Below are 21294 nucleotides of genomic sequence, written 5' to 3'. Positions count from 1 at the left end.
TATATTATTCAACAAATTATTATTTCAAAGAGATAATTCAATTATTATTTATTATTATAAATAAATATATTATTCACACATCATATTTTGAAAGAGAGGCTTCCAGATTACGTAGTCATTTTACTATTTGATTATCCAATGCCATCTATAAATGGCTATGAGATGCTGCTTCTGCACTGGAATGAAGAGGGTGAAATAAAATTCTGCTTATTTTCCTCAACATTAAAATGTAAAAGTTTTTTGTTCTTTTTTTTCTACTAGTGAGGCAGTTTGTGTCGCTGCCAATTATAATTAACATTTAATTAACTTTATAATTGACATTTTGGTGTGTTTGCCCGATATTAAGGATTCACATGGTACAGAACTTATGTAACAGCCCTTTCCTCACACTTTAAAAAAATGCAGTTTAGAGCCAGAAAATGCTGTACTTCAAAATGACATTGGCAGAGGAAAAACAATCCTGGAGAGAAATGTAAGGATTTGGTGCAGGTTCTGAAAAGCCCTCAGCATCCTGAGATATTTTCTGTGTGGACAGGGCTGGGTTCCTGTCCTTTTCAGCCTGGAGTAGGCTGAAATTTATTTTCATGCAAGTCTTTATCCCAGTACTCCAGTCCTTCTCCCAGTCTCCCGGTTTTCATGTCAATCCATGGGCTTTTTCATATTTTCTGCCCTGTCCTTTTGAGGAGGAGGGAGTGCAAAGATTTGTCAAAAAAATGTGGTTAGAGATGTATATGTGTTATTTGAAGCACAAAAAGGCTCTCTAAAATTATGTAAGAATATAGAAAATAATACAAGTTTTTACTGGGTTTGGAGAGGTTTTCACTAAAAAAAAAATAATATAGAATGTCCTGGAACATGATTTAAACCCCATCTTTCCATACCACTATAAAAATATTATTATTATTATTATTATTATTATTATTAGTAGTAGTAGTAGTAGTAGTAGTAGTAGTAGTAGTAGTAGTAGTATTTAACATTATTATTTTTGTTATTATTATTATTATTATTAATAATAATAATAATGTTAAATAATCTTCAGTGAATCCTCCTCCTATAAATTTCTCTAATTGTTATGTTTGCCTCGGTACACTGTTGGTATTCAAGGCATCTATGACAAAGAAATCCAAAATATATTCACTGGTTATTTACTTTTTATTGGTTCTAGAACTCATATGCTGTTGTTTCACTGCAAGCTTTCTGTTTCTTATATTCTAAGAAACACTGAGAAATAGATCCCTGTTCACTTTCTGTTTGAGATTTTGCTAATGTCTTCTCCATAGTTTCCTTTATAGCTTTCCCAAGCAGAAGAATCTAAGTTTATATAATGTATGCATTTGCAGAATGAAACAGATTAAATTTTATTCTTGAAATCATATTTGTTCCTGTTTTACATTCATTATTTTTACCTCTTTTATTCCCCTGTGGTTTTACACAGTGGTACAATGATATCTTCTCTCTTGTTCTCTTATTCTTCTCCTAATTTTTCTCATAATTCCTGCTTGTGAACTCCCTCTAAAGCTGATATTTCCATATAATTATTCATTATATGATTTCAAGAGAACTTTTGTGAGCACTAATGCTGTTTTAGAGCCTGCCTCGTGCTGGCAGAGCTGTTTTTCATCAGCAGATGACAACAGATTTATATGGGTGAATTCCTGTTGCAGACTTTCTAGGGCCTTCTTTGGACATTCAGATATTGGGGTCTTCCTCAGAGACTCTTCAGCAAAAAACAAAGTTATCTCAGTTTTAACCAAATCTGTCCAGTGCCCTGCTAAGAGGGTCCAGTGTAAGAGACAAAACTTGCACATTCTGAATCGTGTTTGTACTCCTAATACACTGTTATTTCACTACACCAAGTTTATGCACATGAATCCATCTATACTTTACATTTTGTAATTTATATATTTATTTATGTATAATTTTATGCTTTATACTGGCAAATGAAGCATTACTGCATTTTTCTTTATCAGCAGAAGTGCTGAAAGCAAATTTACCCTGAAATCTGAAAGCAGACTCGGGGGTTTTAGACTAGATTATGCTCCTGCTCCTTTCCCTCTGCAGAAAAGAAAATCTGATACAGGAGTCCATGAAATGTTGCATTAGATAACAGCAGGACCAGCATAGGTATCCCTTGAAGTTGAATAAAAAGTATTTTCTCTCCCTGTAATCTTTGATAAACCATCAGAGCAGCAGGACCTGTGAGAACCATTCCAGGCAATTCTAACTTGATGCATATTTTCAAAACAAAACCAGAGATGCACTTAAAAATAGCTTTTCTTGAATGGGAGATCAATTATTTTTCTTTTATTTCCCAGAATCATCGAATCCCAGAATGGTTTGGATTGGAAGAGACCTTAGAGCCCATCTTGTTCCATCCCCTGCCATGGACACAGACACCTTCCAATAGACCAAATTGCTCCAAGCCTGTTCCAACCACATCGTAATTACTTAAAACCAAATGAGCTACTGATGAGATTTTCCTCTTTTCTTCTCTCCCTGTCTTCATCTTGCATGACTTCACTTTTCACACCTGCTGTTTATTCTGTATTTATGTTTCTCATTTTCACCTAACACTGATTATAACAGCACAGATTTTTTTCTTCCCGTAACAGCAGTTCACTGGTCTAGGATTTGAAGAATGTTATTCAATTCACTTTCCAGAAACACCATTAGCTCTCACCTGTATTAAGTTTTCCCTTGGGCTTACCTTGATCTCACTCAGTAATTTCTCAGATATTTCAGATTTCCATTGCTGGCAGCTTTCCTACTGTTGCTTGCCATTCACTAAGGTGAAAGTCATTAATAATTATGATAATGGCTTTATCCCCTATTTGCTGTGAGCATGGCTGGGGTGTGTGGCAGTGACAAAGGATGTACTTTTTCCCCATGAAGACAGTATCCCAGTGGAAGGGGCTGCCCAGGGATGTGGTGTCATCTCCATCCTCACAGCTTTCCCTGAGCAGCCTGGTCTGACCCCAGTGCTGTGAGCACAAGCTTGGACAGGACCTCCTGGGGCCCTTTCCAGCCTGAATTATCCATGAGTCCTTGGAATCCTCCATTTTACAGCACAGTGCAGCTATTAGACAAATGTTAGACCACATAGCTATGCACAAGGAAGAGAAAAGAAAGAGGGAATTCAGAAAAGTATTCAGAAATAATTCAGAAAGTATTAAAATAATGGGTTTCAGTTTCAAGCAGAGATCTCCTTTTCCAGCTGATAAGAGATAAGGAGGGATCAGGATACACACAAAAAAATTTATTCAATCTGAATGGAAACATGAAATTACAGATGTGGAAAATCAACCACCAGAAAGCCTGAAACACCAAGTTTTTTCTGGTTTAAAACAAATTTGTAAATTCAGTCATCAAGTTAAACTCCACAACTAGCTTGATGTTTTGGCTTTGGTAAATTTGAAATCTGATATTGAATACTGGTTTTTATTTTCTTAAGATTTCTGTCTCTGTTATAAATGGAAATTATGTAGGAAAAAGACTCCAGGACATGCAAGATAATCCTATCTCACCTACTCTGGCCAGGAGCATTTTTCAATAAATTAATTTCCATGAGACATTAAAGCTTTGCCCCTTCTCATAAATTGTATTGGGCCTTATCTCTAATTATGGGTTATGTGTCCAGCCAGCTCTGGTCTTCTTTCAAATACCAAACCCTTCAATACAATTTATCCACATCAAACTCCTTATGTTTAATGATGACACCAATGATGAAATCATTCATCGGAATCGCTTTTCAAATTGTGATAAAATCGTAATTAAAGCACTGGTGACCTGTACTTTAACAGCTTTCAAGTGGAAGAAAGAAGGATTTTGAAAGTTATACTGAACATGTGCATACAAAATAATACAGAATACTCATTAAATTCCTCCAAACTCTTACTGTATTGATTAGCAGTCAAACTATCAGGGATCTGACCTATTTGCTCTTCCACATAGCATCCTTGTGACATTTACTGTAAGGAGGAGAAATGTGCCTCCTCTTCCAATAGGATCTGGCAGCAAATGAGGAAAGCCAGAGCAGGAACAAAGAAAGCAAGAAATTGGGAGTGGTGAAAGACATATCCTGGTTTGCTCCTATCTCATTTAAAATAATTATTAATTATTATTAAATTATCCAAAATGCACACAAGCTATTCTTTTATGTATTCGTTGGATAATGGAAATGAGAGATGAGGTAGTTGCAATTCCAGCTTTTGCTGTCTCTGGGTGGTCACACAGCAGGAAATGCTTCAGAAATGCATTCTAAACCTTCTCCTCGAATCACCACACCCTTGGATCTCCAGGGCATCCAGGCATCATCACTGGAAGCTGGTGGATGTTTGTAAAACAGGAAGGGGCTGGCCCCATTCCTGGTTTTCCAGAAGAAGAGGGTGTGACAGGATCCATATCCATTGTGAATGACAGTTTGGGAGCCATAAAAACATCCAAAGCAGCTGCTCAGATCAAGCATTTCCACTCCCAGCCTGTGTCAGCGTGGGGACCAGGGCACAAGCCCAGCTCTGTGCCCACCCTGAGCACTTGAACTGCACATTTCCTTCTCTCTCAGGTCAGATATTTTTGCCCTGGCAAGGACGAGGAATTAAAGGAAAAGCAGTGGGATTCCAGCTAACAGAGCCCCCTCTCAGCTGCACTATTCACATTAAACAAGCGCAGGGATTGATGCAAAGGAGCTGCTCAGACCAATGAGTCAGGCACTCCTGGGTATGGCATGAGATTGTTCTATCTATCACAGGCTGGAGTGTTCTCTCTGTACTGCACATGTAAAAGTACATTAAATTGGGACTATTGTACTGTGACATTTCTATTCCAGACAATTGCCAGTTAAATCAATGCACATTTTATCATGTCTTTGAATGTCTGGAAATAGTTTCGTCCACAGTGCCTTGTCAAACACTTTGGCATGAACATTTTCTCAGGAGGGCTCTATAATTCTGCACAGCTAACCCAGACTGTGGTAAAAAACCCTGTCTGGGTCAGAAACATTGTCATTCATACCCTGCTGCTGCTCTGGTGTGGGAGGAATTCAGGAGCACTGTGTAGCTCTTATCAGCAAGAATAAAAGCGGAGTAAAGCTCTTCCCAGTCCTTTTCCACCACTGGAATATGTAAGGCCTGGCAAGAGGGCTGCAGAAGAGAGCATCAACTTCTGACAGCAGAACTGGAGTAAAATCTGATTGGGATGAACCAGAATTTGGGACTTCACCATTCCTTCATCTGGGTAAAAAAGCAGAAGCAGGGAAGACATGAATTCCTGATCTTCATCTCTATTTAGGCCTGAATCAGAATGAAAAATAGAACAAAGAATATTAAATCTAATTTCTCATGTAAAGCCAAAACACTGAAATTATAGACAATGTCAAGCCCAAGATATCTGCAAAATGCAGTTCAGGTGGGTCTTACTCTATTTTCTGTCTTCATTTCAGAATTTAAAAACATCATCTAAGCACAGATCTAAAGCATAACTTGTAAGAGCCAAAGGACACTGACAGGGGTGGAAGCAGGCTGTTAAAATTAGAAATTGCCATCTAACCTATAGTAATCATGTGAGCAACCTAGGATTAAATAGAACTGGATCTTGTTGCCCAGTTCAACGCTTCTTTGCCTGCTCAATATCCTAGGAGTAAATACAGCTTTGAAAAATCAAACAGATGTAATTTATTAATGTATTCTTAGCACTTTAAGAATGATTAATGGTAATTTTCTAGTTTTACGTTGCCAATGTTTAGCAGAGGGCTATTAGAAAATCAGTGCATAATGACACTGCTGAGGTATTCACCATTCTAACAGCAACACTGGAGAGAAAGATTCCAGACTCAGAATTTACACACGTGTGGCAATAAGCTGTGAAGGTTGGTAGTGAAACAGCTGGATTCTTTTCCTTTTGGAATGCAAACAATGTCTTTGAAGAAATGGAAACAATATCTTCTGGGGGAATACAGTTACTTTTCAAAGCTACAGAAACTCTCACATAATCCAGGAGCGGTGGGAAATTCATATCAATGCAAGTATAACCTTTGCTATTAGAGATTACAACAAGGCATCCAAAGTTCTAAGAAGCTTTCTTCATTATTGGAAGCTTTTAGTAAGCTTGGACTTGGGAATCTTGGAGGTTTTTTCCAATTTTAATGGTTCTGTGGGAATGAAAAGACACCAGATCTCAGTGCCAGTCACTCCTGTTGCCCATCAACCAATTAGGTGGATAAAAATGGAGACATTTCCTCTCTTCTCCACAGAAATTCAGCAGTCCCCAAATGCTTCTTTGGAAGATTAAAGTAGCCAGCTGCCTTGAAGGTGTTTCTTGGCCTAGGCACAATATTAAGAGTATCACAAAATTACCCCAACACAGTTGGATTCCAAGTGCTCCTGTTCATTCCTTTTGCAAAAATAAATGGGAGCCAATAGTGGAGCATGAGCGCATCCAAGTGACACCAGTCAGTGAAAAAAGACAATGAACATGAGAAAAACAGAAAATAATCCTTGATTTGTGTTTAAAGATACTCAGAAATAAATGGACATAATGAGTGCAGATTGGGAGCAGCTAACTGAAGCCTTTTTTAAGGCAGGGATTTTTGGGTAATGGGAGTATTTCTGTGAATCCATTACAATGTTCCCTAGCTCAAAAATTGGATAAAAGTAAAAATTAGGACATGGAACAGATTGATACAGGTTTCCTTGGGCCTCTTTTCCTTATTTTTTCTTAATGGCTCTGTGGGTTTATTGTCAGTCCAAGCTGAAATGAATCATTCCCAATCCGAACAGGAGACAATAATGCTGAGGTCATGGAAAGGCAGACACACAGACACCATACTGGAAGCATAAAGATGAATTCTGAGTGCCCATGAAGCAGCTCTTCTCCACTCAGCAGCACAAATCCACAGCTGAACAACTCTGGAATCTCTGGAGGAAATACAGCCGATGGCAGCAATAATGGTCACAGGTCTGGGAACCACAACTTGAAAGAAATGATTGCAGAAAATGTGAAATTTGGGGAAATGGCTGAAATTATGTTTAGGACTTCTCAGCTACATTTGCTAGAGGAAGAAGAATTAATTTTTTTTATGTGCACATAACCAGAACAAAATGAAATCTGGGATGAAAAAGGGGCATTGACCACTCTAAATGTAGTGAATATTATTTAGGCCAACTGGACAGAAATAAACTCTGTGATTTCATAAACACAAATTCTTCCCTCATCTTTTACCAGGAACAGAAATAATCTCCAAGGAACAGGTAGAAGCTGCAAAAAATCAGGGAGCAAAGAGGAGAGAGGGAGTGAAAACACCTGGAGTATGGTTAATGTCATGTGATTCTTAAGAGAATAGAACACCTTTCTGCTGCATCCTTCTGCAGTGCCCAGAACAATGAACTCCTAATTGAAGGAAACAGTCACTAAATAAATGCAAACCTGACTGTGTAAAAAACTCACATGGTCCTGCTGTATGTGTTTATTTTGTAGGCTGATAAATTGCAGGATGAATAATGTGTTTTGTAATTTCTTTTTGGCCAAAAGGATGAAATTGTCTTTGATGTTATTTCCCCTCTGTTGAATGACAGAAAAATCCTGGTAATATGCTGTCAAAGTATTTCAAGTCTCATTTAGCACTTGTCTTCTGCAAGCAGGGACTTTATGTATTGTCACAAAAGAGTGACACTTCTGGACACTGGATTTCCTAAATCAAGAATGAAATGACAAGATTACTTCAGTTGGAATGGAGTTTTACACCCTTGACTTCTGAATAATGACAGTAACTTTGAATTGTGAATATTAGACTGGCAATGTTCAGGTTGTTTTACCTTTGCTTTCTATCTATATATATATAGATAAAATCTAGTTCTTCACTCCACTATTCAAGCATTCCAACAATTTTTCTTCAGAGGAACAAACCCATCATTTGCACTGAAGAAATTATAGTAATTCAATGGAGAGTATCAATAGCTGAAAAAAAAGAAATACCGTCTGTTAGCATCCACATCTCCTATCCTTGTAAAACTTGAAAAAGCTCAGCAAAGTTGCCAGAAATCTTTCATTAGACCTCAAAGGCACGTGAACAAAATATATATAATAATTGCCTGGCAGAACTAGGAATATAGATGTATTTATAACTTGCAGGAGCAGAACAGAATACCTAATAAAAACCTTTTCTAAAAGACATTTTTAATGAAGCTCATCAGCAGCACTGGAAGCTGGTCTTCAGTAACAATTAAGAAAAAATTGTAATAGAAGGAGCAACTTGCAGTGTTACAACAAAAGAACATGATATAATCTTTCTATCCCTCTGTTTTCCCTAAATAAAAGAAATAAAACAATGAGTTTCACAGAATATTTACAGATTTTCTGTTCTTTCTGCAAAATATGTGTCACTTTGTAAGTGACAATGAGAGTCTGAAAGTTTCTGCTACACATGATCTTTCTAATTTGTGATCCATAGTTCAGGTACTTATGATTTTACATTATTCCCAGTTCAAATCCAACTGAAACACTTGCACATTTTTATGGCTCTAAGTGTTGATAGCAGCTTTTTTTGCAAGGATGGAAAATTCTGAGATGCACTTTTATAACCCCTACATGTAGAAACCTTTGCAGAAAACCAACCAATGAGTAGTGGAACAACAACTCAGTGAGGCTGGAGTTGGATAATCTTTAAGGTCCTTTCCAACCCAAACCATCTGTGATTCTGTGAAATGGTTCATGGATAAAACACTCCTGCTTTCTTCCACATCTTTAGAAGCCTGGTTCAACTTTCCTGCCTCTCTGGAAACCTTCACTGAAGTCACCAGGTGCTGGATGCCTTCAGACTGGTGGGTTGAGCCCTCATTGCATTCTTGGTTTTAAAGTATTCCTATTTTTAAAATTTCCTTCTACCAAATTCTCACAGAGCCTTTCTCCATTGTTTGAAATGTTAATTTTATTAATAAATGTTGGATGATGCACACATGCAGTACATGACATAAGTAGAAGATTACTGATTGTTAAAAATAATTTTAAGACGTGGTGATTGAAAACAAATAGCTTCCCTTTCATTCTAACTGATGTAATCCATTGTCAGGGTGCAACTTCTATCCATGACTGCTTCCAATTAGCAGTCTGCCTAATTAAAAGTGCTCTGATAACTTCTTCCTGGAATCTCCCTTGCAGGAGCTCAAGTCCATCCATGCTGAGTGACACAAATGAAACAGTAAGAATGGAAAATTTCAGATATTTAAAATAAAAATTGTGTTAGGAGAAAATAATAGTGGGTGGACTTTCCACTCTGTCTGGAAGAAAAGAAAAACAGAATGTAAAGATTCTTTTACTCCTCTGGTTACCAGGCTGCCAGTGAGTAATTAAGGCTGAAAACAGATCATTGAGTCCAAGCATTAAACAACACTGAACCATGAAAGGTCTGAAGGCTCGAGGTTAAAATCAGCCTCCATAAATGAACAGAGTGTTGTTGAATTCCTAACATTTTACTGCAAGCAGAACCAAACCCACATTAATTCACACAGGCCTTCAAATACACCAGGACTTGGTGCATTATGAAGACATCCTGCTTTTAATCAAGATAAACCAACACAGGGCCCTCCAAATTCGAGGATTCTGGGATGAATGATCTGACTGCACTTCTGTCATTTTGTGTTTGACTCCTCTTGATCCCTTGGTAGCATTTCCTTCCATTGATGAGTGCCCTACTGAGCTTTCTGAGCCCCTCCTGAGGTGATCAGTGGCCACCTAAATGGCTGGAACAGACAGGAAATTCCTTCAATCTTAATTTAGGATGGAAACTTGTAGTGCCACTCCAGTGCTGAGCACGGGTTTGTAATTTGTGCATTCTGAGCATTAATAGGGTCAGCACACACGGGGCAGTTTTGAGGCAGGAGCCCAGCACCAAAGTGAGCACAGCCCTCATCTGTGTCCCTCTGTGGAGCCAGGAGGATGGGAATCTCAGAAATGCCTTGAGCTGAATTTGTTATAGAGACACACAGATTTTCCCTCCAGGGATTTGTAGAAGCATTCCTACAGTGACTGCTAAAATCTTTTCATTGTTATATTCTGATCCATTAGCTAGGGCAAGCATTTAGCATCCCTGAAAGTCAGCAGTAATTAATCACAGCTCAGGTGACAATAATGAATTATCTCTGCTTCCCTGAAAGGATCAAGCAACAAACTGTCTCCAGTGGTCTCCTGTTCCCACGGACAAAGTCCCAGCCAGGTGATCCACCACAATTTTATGAGCAGTGGGGGCACCAGAACAGAACCAGATGATTTGCATCTAGACTTGATTCAGCACTTGGATAAGATTAAATTTAAAAATCCCTTGGAGAGCTCATAAACATCTGGACACTCATACTCCCTATTTTACTTTTTTTATAATTAATCATGATTAATGAATAAGCAAGAAAAGTGCCTGGATTTAGTACCTGAATAACATCAGTAGCAAATGTTTAACTCATAAAGTTTCTTGTTTTCTTCTACTTTCAGTCTTACTCTGTTTTAGTCTTATTCAATTATAGTTGAAAAAGCTTTGAATCCAAGTTCAGACAGTATTTTTGAGCCTGTGGATTAGTAAATGTATTACTGTATTTTCTTTTTCATTATTCCTTTGAAATAGTAAAAAACAAGCTTCTAAGGAAACAAATAACCATGGCTGAGGTGGATTCTGTGGCAGGCAGACTTGGTGACAAGAGTAGTTTTCAAACACAGTGATGGTGTGGCAGCACATTGAAAAGGTATGGGAATACTGCACATTTATTTTAAATATATTAAATAATTTTAAAGTGCTATATCAGAGGATATTGCTTAAATGTCATCAAATGATTCTACAAGCAAATATCCAAATTAAGGGAAATCCTATGATTTAATTATATTTAGAAATAAATTCAGACTCAATTTCCTATTTTTTCCTACATAAAAACTTTACATTAATCCACTCTTTACAGCAGCCTCACACACTCACACACAGAAAATCTAATCAAAGACGTGCCAGTACTGATATGCTGTAAGAAAACTCTTGTTATTGAAGGCAAAATAGGAACGGGGAAGCAACTGTTTGGTCTAAAAAGAACTAAAACCAAAAGGGTTCCTAAAGAGGACCTCCAAATGTGGGTGGGTTTTTCTTTCTTAAAAAAAAAAAAAAAAATAAATCCAAACCACAAAACAAACAAATATTTTCCACAGGAGGAATGGATTTCACATGGAGTGATTCTAAGTTTACTGCTTTATTTTTCTTAGTCATCATTTGTAGACTTAAAAATGCAACAAAAATCTTTGGGTTTAGGCACATCTTTCCTAGTTTGATCCTATCAGAAATTCATGCCCTGTGATAGAAATTACTCTGTGTTTCACAGAATTTGGATGTGTGAAGAATGCTAAAACAAAGTCTTACCTGGGAGTTTTACATGTAATTCTTTTCCAAACAAAGGAAAAGAAGGCAGAAATGGGGTCTCCAACCTGGAACTAAATTCCAACCTGAGGAAAAGGGAGGGGAGGGGAGGGGAGGGGAGGGGAGGGGAGGGGAGGGGAGGGGAGGGGAGGAAGGAAGGGAGGAAGGAAGGGAGGAAGGAAGGGAGGAAGGAAGGGAGGAAGGAAGGAAGGAAGGAAGGAAGGAAGGAAGGAAGGAAGGAAGGAAGGAAGGAAGGAAGGACAAAATCAGGCAGTGGTACAATGTGAAAACAATTATTATTAGTCAATAGCAAATAGCACAAATTTGGTCCCAGAGCTTCACGATCCCCAGTTTGCTCTAGATTAATTTAAAGCCTGCTAATTCAAGAGAAATGTAGCCAGAGCAAACAGAGATAACAAATTCTCAGTGTGGACTTTGAGTCCATCTGGCTTCTAATCCAGGCTTCAAAAGGAATGGTCTGAACAAGGTTTTTGCAAGCAAGAAAGAGCCTATAAAACAGTGAAAAACACGGACAGCATTTCCTCAGGAACTGCACTTTGCTTTTTTTCCTGGTGCTCATCTCTGTCCCTCTCCCTTCCCTTTCCGAAACGATTCCAGAACTCCCATGTGAACACCATGCCAGCAGGATGCTGTCTTTAGTACTTTTTCTGACCCCTTAGTGGGGTTTCTGGTTCTGTTTGATCTGGCATGGATAAAAACTGCCACCAGGCTGAACACAGGGGTCTACTAAGTGGTTTCCTGACCTCTTATTTTTTTCTGCAGTGACACATCAAAAGCAGGAAATTCTTATAAAAATTGATTTTTATTCTTAAAAGGCTTAAGGTTTTATGGCACATGAATTTTTTAAATGCCCTTTGTGAATGTTTATTTTCATTTTGTATTAATATGTTTTTTAATAAATAGAATTTTTGTTTGTTTGATTGATTGATTAATGAAAAGCAAAGTTGTATCACAGCAGAATTTAATACCTAGGAGACTTTTTCTACTACATCTGCATTAGTTTCTACTGCCATCAGAACTTTGAAAAGTACTCTGTTTAATGCTCAGCTATCATCTCCCACAGAATGAGAAAAGTACAATAATGGTTTTAAGGCTCAGAGCTATGGTCAATATCGAGTATTATGGTGTTAAAAGCAAATTAAACTTGAAATTACTTTTTTTTTTTTTCCATCCCCAAAAGGGAAAAAAACAGAGCTCAGTTTTAAGGAAAGACATAAAAAAACCTCATGAAATGTGATTGAGTTATCTCAATTAAATACTGGACACCATTTATTTTATCAGAATGCTTTAATAATTTAGATAGGGAAACATTAGTATAGCAGTCACTCTTTTGTATTAATTGAAGGTGATTTCAGAGCATGTGTGATTCTCTGATATAATCTTCAGCTAATATAATGCAAAATTTCCAATTGCATCATGGTAATGACAATACACTGAATTGTTTGCAAAAAATACTGTTAGCTGTGTTTCCTCCATAATCTGTATTAATAAAATGCTGAAATATGAAATGGTTGTTGTTTGACTCTTAAACACAAAATTGGCATAGTTTCTCCTACTGATATTGCCAATTCATTCCACTTGTTTTGACTTTTGATTCTGTATTTCTGGCATGTTTCCATCTGCCCAGGAGTAACCTCTCTCCTTGACTTGTGTGGGATTTACTTAAGAGAATACAATTCCACTGGAATTATATGATCAATTATTGGTGAAACACTATCCTTGAGAATTTAAATGGACTGCAGTAATAGAGAAAGTTTCTGAGGTCAACATGCAGAAAAATCCAATAAAATTGGATTTGTTCTTCTCTGCTATGAAAATTTACTTTAAGGACTTGTTACAGTTTAGATCTCTTTGGTAACACTGGTATAACAGCAGCTTTTTCTCTCACTTCAGACTTCAAAAGGGAAAGTAAACACTATGAAAAATGGCATTACCAATCTGGATATAAAAGAGGAATGTGCAAGTACAGTCTCCAGCATGAAATTCAAGATGACATCAGCACGCTGGTGTCCTGTTCAGACTCCTCAGGAATTCCCAGACCTATTGCAGACTGCTGTGTAGCTGAAAGAAATTAAATAATAAATAATTTTGTTATGTCACAAGGAATAAAACCCAAGTAAGTCTGGATCTCGCAAGACTTTCTTCAAGATCTTCAAATCTGATAATTGTGAACTCATGTCTCATCTCTGATTTTTTTTCCAAGAAACTTGTACTGTCTTGTTATGTCTTTAATCCCAAAGCTTCAGTATTCCTGTCTCTTCAGCTTAAATTTATTCCTTGACTTGAATTTAAGTCCTAGTTCAGTGAACCTAAAGTTCTGGTTACATAATTTGCCAGACAGTAAAAGTTATTTAGAAAGTACTAAAAGGAAATGATGATAATGAACTTAAACAAATGTGTTTAAATGTATCTGAGTATTTATTTCAAAAAGGACTCATGGAGGTACAAATGTCTGTGTTGAACATGGTGCTTGTAACTCAGGGCTAAACTAACAGTACCAGCCTTTCCTTCTTGGCAGGATATTCAATGCTTCTGTAATTAAATATCTTAGATGTGTGCAGTAAAAATAATCTGGGTTACCTCAAGACAAAAAAAAAGGCTCTTTTTTTCCCAGAATCACAAAATATTCTGAGTTGGAAGGGAGCAGCAAGAATCATCATGTCCAGCTCTGCAGTGAAGGGCCCATATGTGGATCAACCTCCCAACCTGCCCTGACCCATGGTTATTGTTGCAGTAATTCAGAGATTCATCCAGAGACTAAAATACACTCCCTGAATTTTGTTCCAGTCCTTGTCAGCCAGAAATAAAAGAGCACTAAATGCACCTTAAGCACCACTGCAGTTTGCATAGGCAGATATTGGTGTAATTCTAGTCACTTGCTGCAGGTATTTGTAATAAAGATGGATTACAACTCCTTGTTTTCCTCATGTTTTCTGGGATACAGCTAATCCAAACAGATGCATCTGGACATTGCAATGAAGTAGTAGCTGTTATTTCAAAGCCTTTAAATTAGATCCTGTACAACAGGCAATTGAAAAAAAAAAATCATAGTCAAAAAATAAATTCAAACGATATGATACAGACACTGGAGACATAGGCTTTAAGATGTTAATTTTATCCAAAAAAAGGAAATAAATCTGGTCTAAACCCACTGCCATTTGTAAGTCAGCTGGAATTTTATCTGTTCCTTACTTTACTGTTTTTAAATCACCTTCAGTGTCATAACTAAACTATTTTTAAAGGGGAAAACTCAGTCATCATATGTTTAAAACCGGTAGAGAATATTCCAACTCACTTTTCCTTGTTTTTGTTTTTTTTTTAATTCTGGATGAAATCTTTGAATCAATGACAGTTTGACATGTTATAGGATATGAGTCCCCCAGGGAGTTCTTTAACCCCCTGTCCACAATTTTGCCTCAGGTAGGAGTTTTATTCATGTTCCTTCATCTTTAAGGGCCAAAGTCTTTGACTTCAACTTTTTAAAGTTAATATTTGCTCTTATGTCATGCAACTGCTCATCTGCTTGGTTTCCTGGCTGTTCTCATTGCCTATATTTTTATTTTAATTTTAAATTATTTTTTTTTAGTGTTTTGCAGCAGCTTTCTGGCTCTTGCCACATTTCCTTCTCTGAGGTGAGGATGAGTATAGGGGTGATGCCTCCTGCCATCCAAATGAAATGTGATATGAAGAGTCTACAGTTTCCATATCCTTTCCCTCCTAATAAAGGACCAAAAGGCAATGTGATCGAAGCCAATATGAAACCTACAAGAGACTACAGATCCCCCTAAATATATGCACCACAGCCTCGCCTCCCACCTTGCTGTAATAGTATTGCACACACATGGTTGTGATCTATCAAAAACTTCCCTTTTAGTGGTGCTATTACTTCCTAAATAAACAGGACCTAGATAAATAAATAAAACCCCCATGGTTTGTATGCATTCCTTGAATGGCCTTCACCCATTTCATGGATATTTGCACTACAGAAAGAAAAAGCATCATATAAGTTCAATAATAGAGGCATAAAATTCAGAAATTACTAAATTCCATTTTTTTTTTTATATATCTTCTGAATACTTAGATTGTGATTCCATTTTAGCAAAAAAGCACTATTGAGCTGGGCGAAATTAGAGAAACTGTTGCCTCTCAAAACACTGGGTATTTCTGTGAAGGTTTTTTTGGTTGGGTTGGCAATTTCAGATAACAGTCTTGGTAATGAAAATGTTGAAATAACTTTAACAGCCCAAATGGCACCACTGCAATAAACTGCAGCATAAAAATTCAAACTCTGTTAGAGCATATAAGCTTGGCTTAAACAGAGCAAAGCCTTACTTAAGTATCATCTTTTTTATTTGTTTGGATTCAGCATATTTTGCAAACAGAAATGTGAGCTAATATAAAAAGAAGTAATGATTGTTGGGAGCTGAGTCCTTCCCTTTCTTTACATTAAAAATAGACTGTGAAACGGAGCGTTGCCTCAAAAACACCTCCAAGCAATAGAGGAATAATACAGCCACCCATAAAGCAACACATTATCAGAATCAGCTCCTTTAATGGCTTCATTTTCTTCTTCCCAAAGTCTCCCCCATAATGAGATCTAACAGACTCAATTCATTCACCGAGAACCAGAATTCTGGTATCTGCTTTAATTTTTTTTTAGGTAATTTTTGCCATCTTTATTTTCTTAAAGTAAAATAGGAAAAAAAAAAACCCTCAAGCAAACAAACAAAAAAACACACTCCAAAAACAAAAAGCTACAAACAGACATAAAGAATTTCTTTTTCTCAAAGGCACAGCTCTACTTTACATCCTGGCTGTGACCAACAAAGCCATCAGCTCAGGAAAATGGTCTCATTCAGATGGCAGAGGGGACTTCAGGGACTTCTGCAGCCAAGATGAGTCTGTAATAACAGAGTTCCTAAAAAATTTTAGCTGGCAAATCCTTACTCTGAGCTATGATATTTCAGACTCATCTGCATCATAATCCAGCTTTCCTCTTGTTTTGTATTGTGATGCTTCATATTCTCACAAAACCTTTTTGGTAATCAAAAAATTATTCTCCAGTAAATCCCATGCACTGTGTCCTAGTGGGACAGAAATCAGTCATCATTCGCACATCAAACTGCTGCGCTGGAGTTAATATAAACTTCACAACACAGGTTTAACATCATCTCTGTGAATTACAAAGAGAGAGAGACACAAAGAGAGAGGGATAAAACAAGAGGTGGAAAGAAAAGGAGAGGGAAAAACTGCCAGTGGATTTTTATGTCAGATGAGGAGCCATTTGTGGTGTAACATCGCAGCTCTACTGCACAGACGAAATCCGGAACCACACGGGGCTTGTGAAACAGGAAAGGAAGGGGAGGCTGAAGGACCAATTTTAAGCTTTCTGCTGTTTTCCCTGATGTGATGAAATTGCTGAGGTGTGTGTGTTTGCCCTGCAATGTCCTGTTTGAGCTTAACCAGTACTTCTGCACCTCAGGGGCAACATTTCCCTCTCCTTTTCAGTCCCTGAATTCAATCTCCAGGACAGCAAGTGCTGACTAACCTTACAAGAACATTGTGTATGGCCACACACTTCATCAGTGCAGCACTGAATGTCAGACTTGATGGTCTTGGAGGTTTTTTCCAACCTCAGTGAATCCATGATTCTGTGTGTTCGGGAATACATCCATCTTGTTAACCATCACTGAGGGTTTACTGAAGAAGGGACACAGCTCTAAGTGTTGCCTTTCTTTAGGGATGAATTAATCCAGCAGCCAAATTATTAATGGAACTGAAAAAGGAACAGCTCTACTAACAGACCTTTAAGTATCTGTACCCAGAGAAGCTGTGGCTGCCCCATCCCTGGGAGTGTCAAAGGCCAGGTTGGACAGGGCTTGGAGCATCCTGGGCTAGTGGAAGGTGTCCCTGCACATGGCAGGGGGTGGAACGGGATGATCCTTAAAATCCCTCCCAGCCCAAACCATTCTGTTTTTATGATTCCATGCAGAAAGAGAGAAAAGGAGATGAGAACAGCTCACATTGTTGGATGGAGACAAGAATAGCTGACATGTGCATGCAGATCTCTGTGTGGATAATGCTCTTGTCTTTTCAAGGCCTCTAAAGGTAAAGCTGAGGGAGAGGAAAACTGAGGGAGGAGGAACTCACACAGAGGATAAAGGAGCAGTGAATAAAAGCAACATAGAAAAAAAATTACTGGAAAAGGAAGCAAACTTAAAAGTTTCTGAGTAGTTTTAATGGCATTTATGGCTATGAGAAAATGTATTCTGTCCTGGTTTTTAATCTGTCTTTGATAAAACAACAGATTACTCCCCTCAGGCATATACTTTACCATATCCTGATAGCCATTAGCAGGTCATGTATTTTATTTGACTGTCAGCATTCTGGAAGAAACATTTGTGAAGGCTTTGTTGGCATTAATGTAATACCAGAATTTATCTGCACAGAGCCTGGTAAATAGACAGAAGAAGTTTCTTTCCAATGCAAACTGAGAAGCAGGATTTAAAGCAAAAGAATCTAGTATTTCCAATCTCATTGTATCTAGTCTGCTTTGGTACATGAGGGTTACATCAGGCTGAGAAAATGCAGCACAGAAACCCACGTGGTCTGGGTTGGGAGGGACCTCAAAGCCCCTCCAGTGTCACCCCTGCCACGGGCAGGGACACCTTCCACTAGCCCAGGGTGCTCCCAGCCCCATCCAAACTGGCCTTGGATGTCATTTGTGCTCTGCTCTTCCTCCCTGTGTGTCATGGGACTGCATCCCCCTCTGGGAGGACTGTGCCTCTGCTTGCCTCAGCTCCCAGATGGAGACACCAAAACAAGGGCTAAATTGCCAGAACAGTTCCTTCAGCTACTGTGTGAAAGGCAGGAAATGGCAGGTTATTTATTTGCTTCCATTACCACCATTAATAGTAAGCTGGGAATTCCTGTGTTTGACTTTATGGCCACACTCTGTTGGAATTTTTGCAGCTGAGATGTAGGAATGAATATCTGCTCATAGTTCTGTCAAGTTTTGCTCTATGCTCTTCATTTTTTTTTCTTTTCCAACATAATAATGGAAAAATCATAATATCTTGAACTATGTGCAGGGGAAAAAAGAATAATGGGATTAACTCAGTCAAAGCATTAGATTTATACAAGTACAGAGACTTCTATGTTTATTCATTATAAGAAACAGTGAATGTAATGGAATCACAGACTGGTTTGGATTGGAAGGGACCCTAAAGATATATATTTCCCATTGACAGCGAAAATATCTGCTTCTATGAATTAAACATTTTTCCAAATCTAACAAATGACCTCAGCTCAGTGATACCTGTACCCTTTTAGCTACAGCTTTGTGTTTTCCAAGTGCTGCAGGAGCATTAACAGCACCCTGTTAGCACAGCTAGGGTGATAAAGATGCCCTGAGCTGCCTATCCAGATTGTAGCTCTCACTCCAGTTTTCACCAGTTTCCTAACTGATGTCATTTTGCCAGATTGTACCCTAAAAGACAGCAAAGGATGTGCGCAGAAAGTGCTTCCAAAAGGGAATTCTGAAACACAAAAAAGAGACAAGGGAGCAGATAAACTTACTCATCTCTGATAGGCTCTGATAAAGCTCATCTCTGCAAGGCCTGAGCAGCTCAAAATCTCTGCTCACTCTTACCAGGTTTATGTTTATTGCTATTATTTTAAAGGCATTGAGGGAGCAGAGGAGCAAAGGAGAAATGTCATATTACACACACAGACCGAGGGCAATTTTTTTGCCAATGGCTCTTAAATAACACAGTATAAACCCATTAATCCCATTCTCATTTTATCTTAAGTGCTAACTGCTTAACTGAGATTGATCCCTCTCAGGTAAAGATAATGGCCAGGGGATTTCAAGTAGCAAAACCCCCTATTACAGTAAATTAAATTTGTATAGCTGGACATTAATGGATTATTTTATTAGGCTAAGCACAGCCGATATTTAGTCCACTTTCTGAAATATATTATTATGTAGTCACTGGTTATATCATGGCAGGAATATTCCCACAAGAGGTACATTACCAGTGGAATTCAGACCAGGATCTCCCCTCCTCCTTGTGCAATGGTTGAAAGAAACAGAATCTGCCACCTGAACCCTCCTTCAGATAAAGAGAGCCCTGAATCATTACCTAAATTTTAATGAGTTTTGTTATTAAGTTCTGATCCTACATGCAGGCAAGCATAGCTCTTCTCTGAAAGCTTCACTTTGTTGTTTCATGTATAACAGTTTTTATTTTCCTTTTTTTAATGATTAATTCCAGTCCACCTCTTCTCTCCTGTGAAGGGACAACAAAAATTGTGTGTCTGGCTTTGTTGTCCCTTTGTCTGTCCCTTGTCCCTGTCTGTGTTCAGGGTGTAAGGATAACTTGTGTAATTCCAAATACACTCTGGGCTTGACCTGGGGACATGGACAGGCAGCACCTTTGTCAGGCTGATGGCTTTGGCAGCTCCAGCATTTCTTCACGCACCTTCCAGACACTCTGCAGGGGAAGAAAAGGGAAGGGATACAATGGCATCACTTTTAGCAGGTGGCATTCCCTTAATTTCCTAATTTATTTTATTCCTACTTTATTTTCTGTGTTTTAAACTACACAGGTGATTTTAAACTACAGCAGAAATTAGATGTATAACGTGCCTAGAAATTTACCTCTCTGTGCTCTGAGAAGCATGTTTATCTTGAGAGCATGGCTTGTATTTGTATCTGGATTTCCAAACTGTCACCAAAAACATCCTGCAAAATGTTAACTTGTAATATGTTTTCATACTTGACCACCTCCCTGTTTTTCATACAGGCTGACCAGCATTTCAGTGAGGATTTAAGGAGATTTCAGGTTATTTTACATAAAAGTATAATTATAAATTGAGAAAGTTGGGATTTTCAGACAAAGGAAATTCAGGAGCTCGAATACAATGCAGGCAAAACCAGAGATGAGTCTGTGCAGAGCTAAGAAAAGGCAGGCAAGGATGGAGCTTGTTGCAGTTCCTTCTGTCAAGGGAAGTGTGACCCCAATAAACACCAGGTGTGCAATTCCTGACAGAAACAGAAACAATGATCTTCTGCACAAGGCAGAAGTTAATAATCTTCAGCACAAATTCTAATCTGGTTACTAATTTTAAGGGATCAGCTGAACATGAACACAACTTACTGGTGCAGATGGCTTAATTTGTAGGCTTTTCCTAGCAGAAATGTGTGATCAGGAGCAAAGATTACCCTATAAACCCCTCAAAGGAGAAATATCAATAATATATAGAAGCAAAATGCTGCCACAATTAAACAGGTACATTAATAAGTTTTAAATATCTTTAGACTGGAGCTTAGTAAAGGGTTTTTACCACCTTGAAGAGACTTTTAAATAACCTTTCAGCATTTCATACATTTTGGAAGTATATGCACTGTTCTGTTAATTTGGGGGAGGTCTGTAGGATCTGGTATGGTAACCCAGTCAGTTACTGAGAAGGCATCTTCTATTTCTATTCTTTTAAAAAATGAGAAAAAAGCTTGATTATGTTCAATGTTATATTTGGTTTTAGCAGCTTTCTTTGTGTAAAAGGCATTAACCAGATGCAGCAAAGTCCTAAGATTACTTTTTCCATACCATTTCTTCAAGTTCTATACAGTACATGTTGAATTATTTCTGACTGCTTTTCTAATCTTTAGTTTTACTTAGGCCATGCCTTCAAGACTTCTTGTTCATTGATTTTTCTCACATCTCAGAGGACTGGAAATCCTGTGGTGAGTGTTACTTACATGAAGAACAAAAAGAGGCTTTCACAAAATCTTGCGATAAGTCACATTGACAGGACCACGTAACTCCAGGGATGATTTTCATCATGAGCAATGATATTTTGTAAATGTGTGAGCAGGATTACCATTAGAGATATTA

General features: G+C 37.9%; 1 protein-coding gene and 1 long non-coding RNA gene across 4 annotated transcripts in view; both read right to left on the bottom strand.

Annotated features, from left to right (window-relative positions):
- Positions 1-3235: 3235 nt before the first annotated feature.
- Positions 3236-13456, bottom strand: LOC111932453 (uncharacterized). 2 transcript variants are annotated; one of them, XR_015274096.1, is made up of 5 exons: positions 13330-13456; positions 11378-11460; positions 7809-7950; positions 7441-7684; positions 3236-5288 (listed from the first exon to the last, which is right to left on the bottom strand). It is a non-coding gene; the product is annotated as an uncharacterized LOC111932453 (long non-coding RNA). The 2 variants fall into 2 exon arrangements; XR_002866160.2 differs by lacking the exon at positions 3236-5288 and having other exon boundaries at positions 5530-7684.
- A 5072-nt stretch (positions 13457-18528) lies between these two features.
- The window catches only part of LOC111932472 (uncharacterized), a 50122-nt gene continuing 47356 nt past the window's right edge, over positions 18529-21294 (bottom strand). The window contains exon 2 of one of the 2 annotated variants that reach the window (XR_015274095.1): positions 18529-19890. Coding sequence is in view for 1 of the 2 variants with exons in the window: in XM_086842780.1 (XP_086698906.1) it covers positions 19871-19890 (20 nt within the window). In the remaining variant the exon portion in view is untranslated. The remainder of the gene's footprint in view (positions 19891-21294) is intronic. The other variant, XM_086842780.1, reaches the window with a different exon arrangement.

The sequence above is a fragment of the Cyanistes caeruleus genome, chromosome 9 (genome assembly GCF_971803275.1).
Source record: "Cyanistes caeruleus chromosome 9, bCyaCae1.hap1.1, whole genome shotgun sequence".
NCBI lineage: Eukaryota > Metazoa > Chordata > Aves > Passeriformes > Paridae > Cyanistes > Cyanistes caeruleus.
Note: the sequence above shows the minus strand (reverse complement) of the source record. Positions and strands in the feature narration are given on the sequence as shown.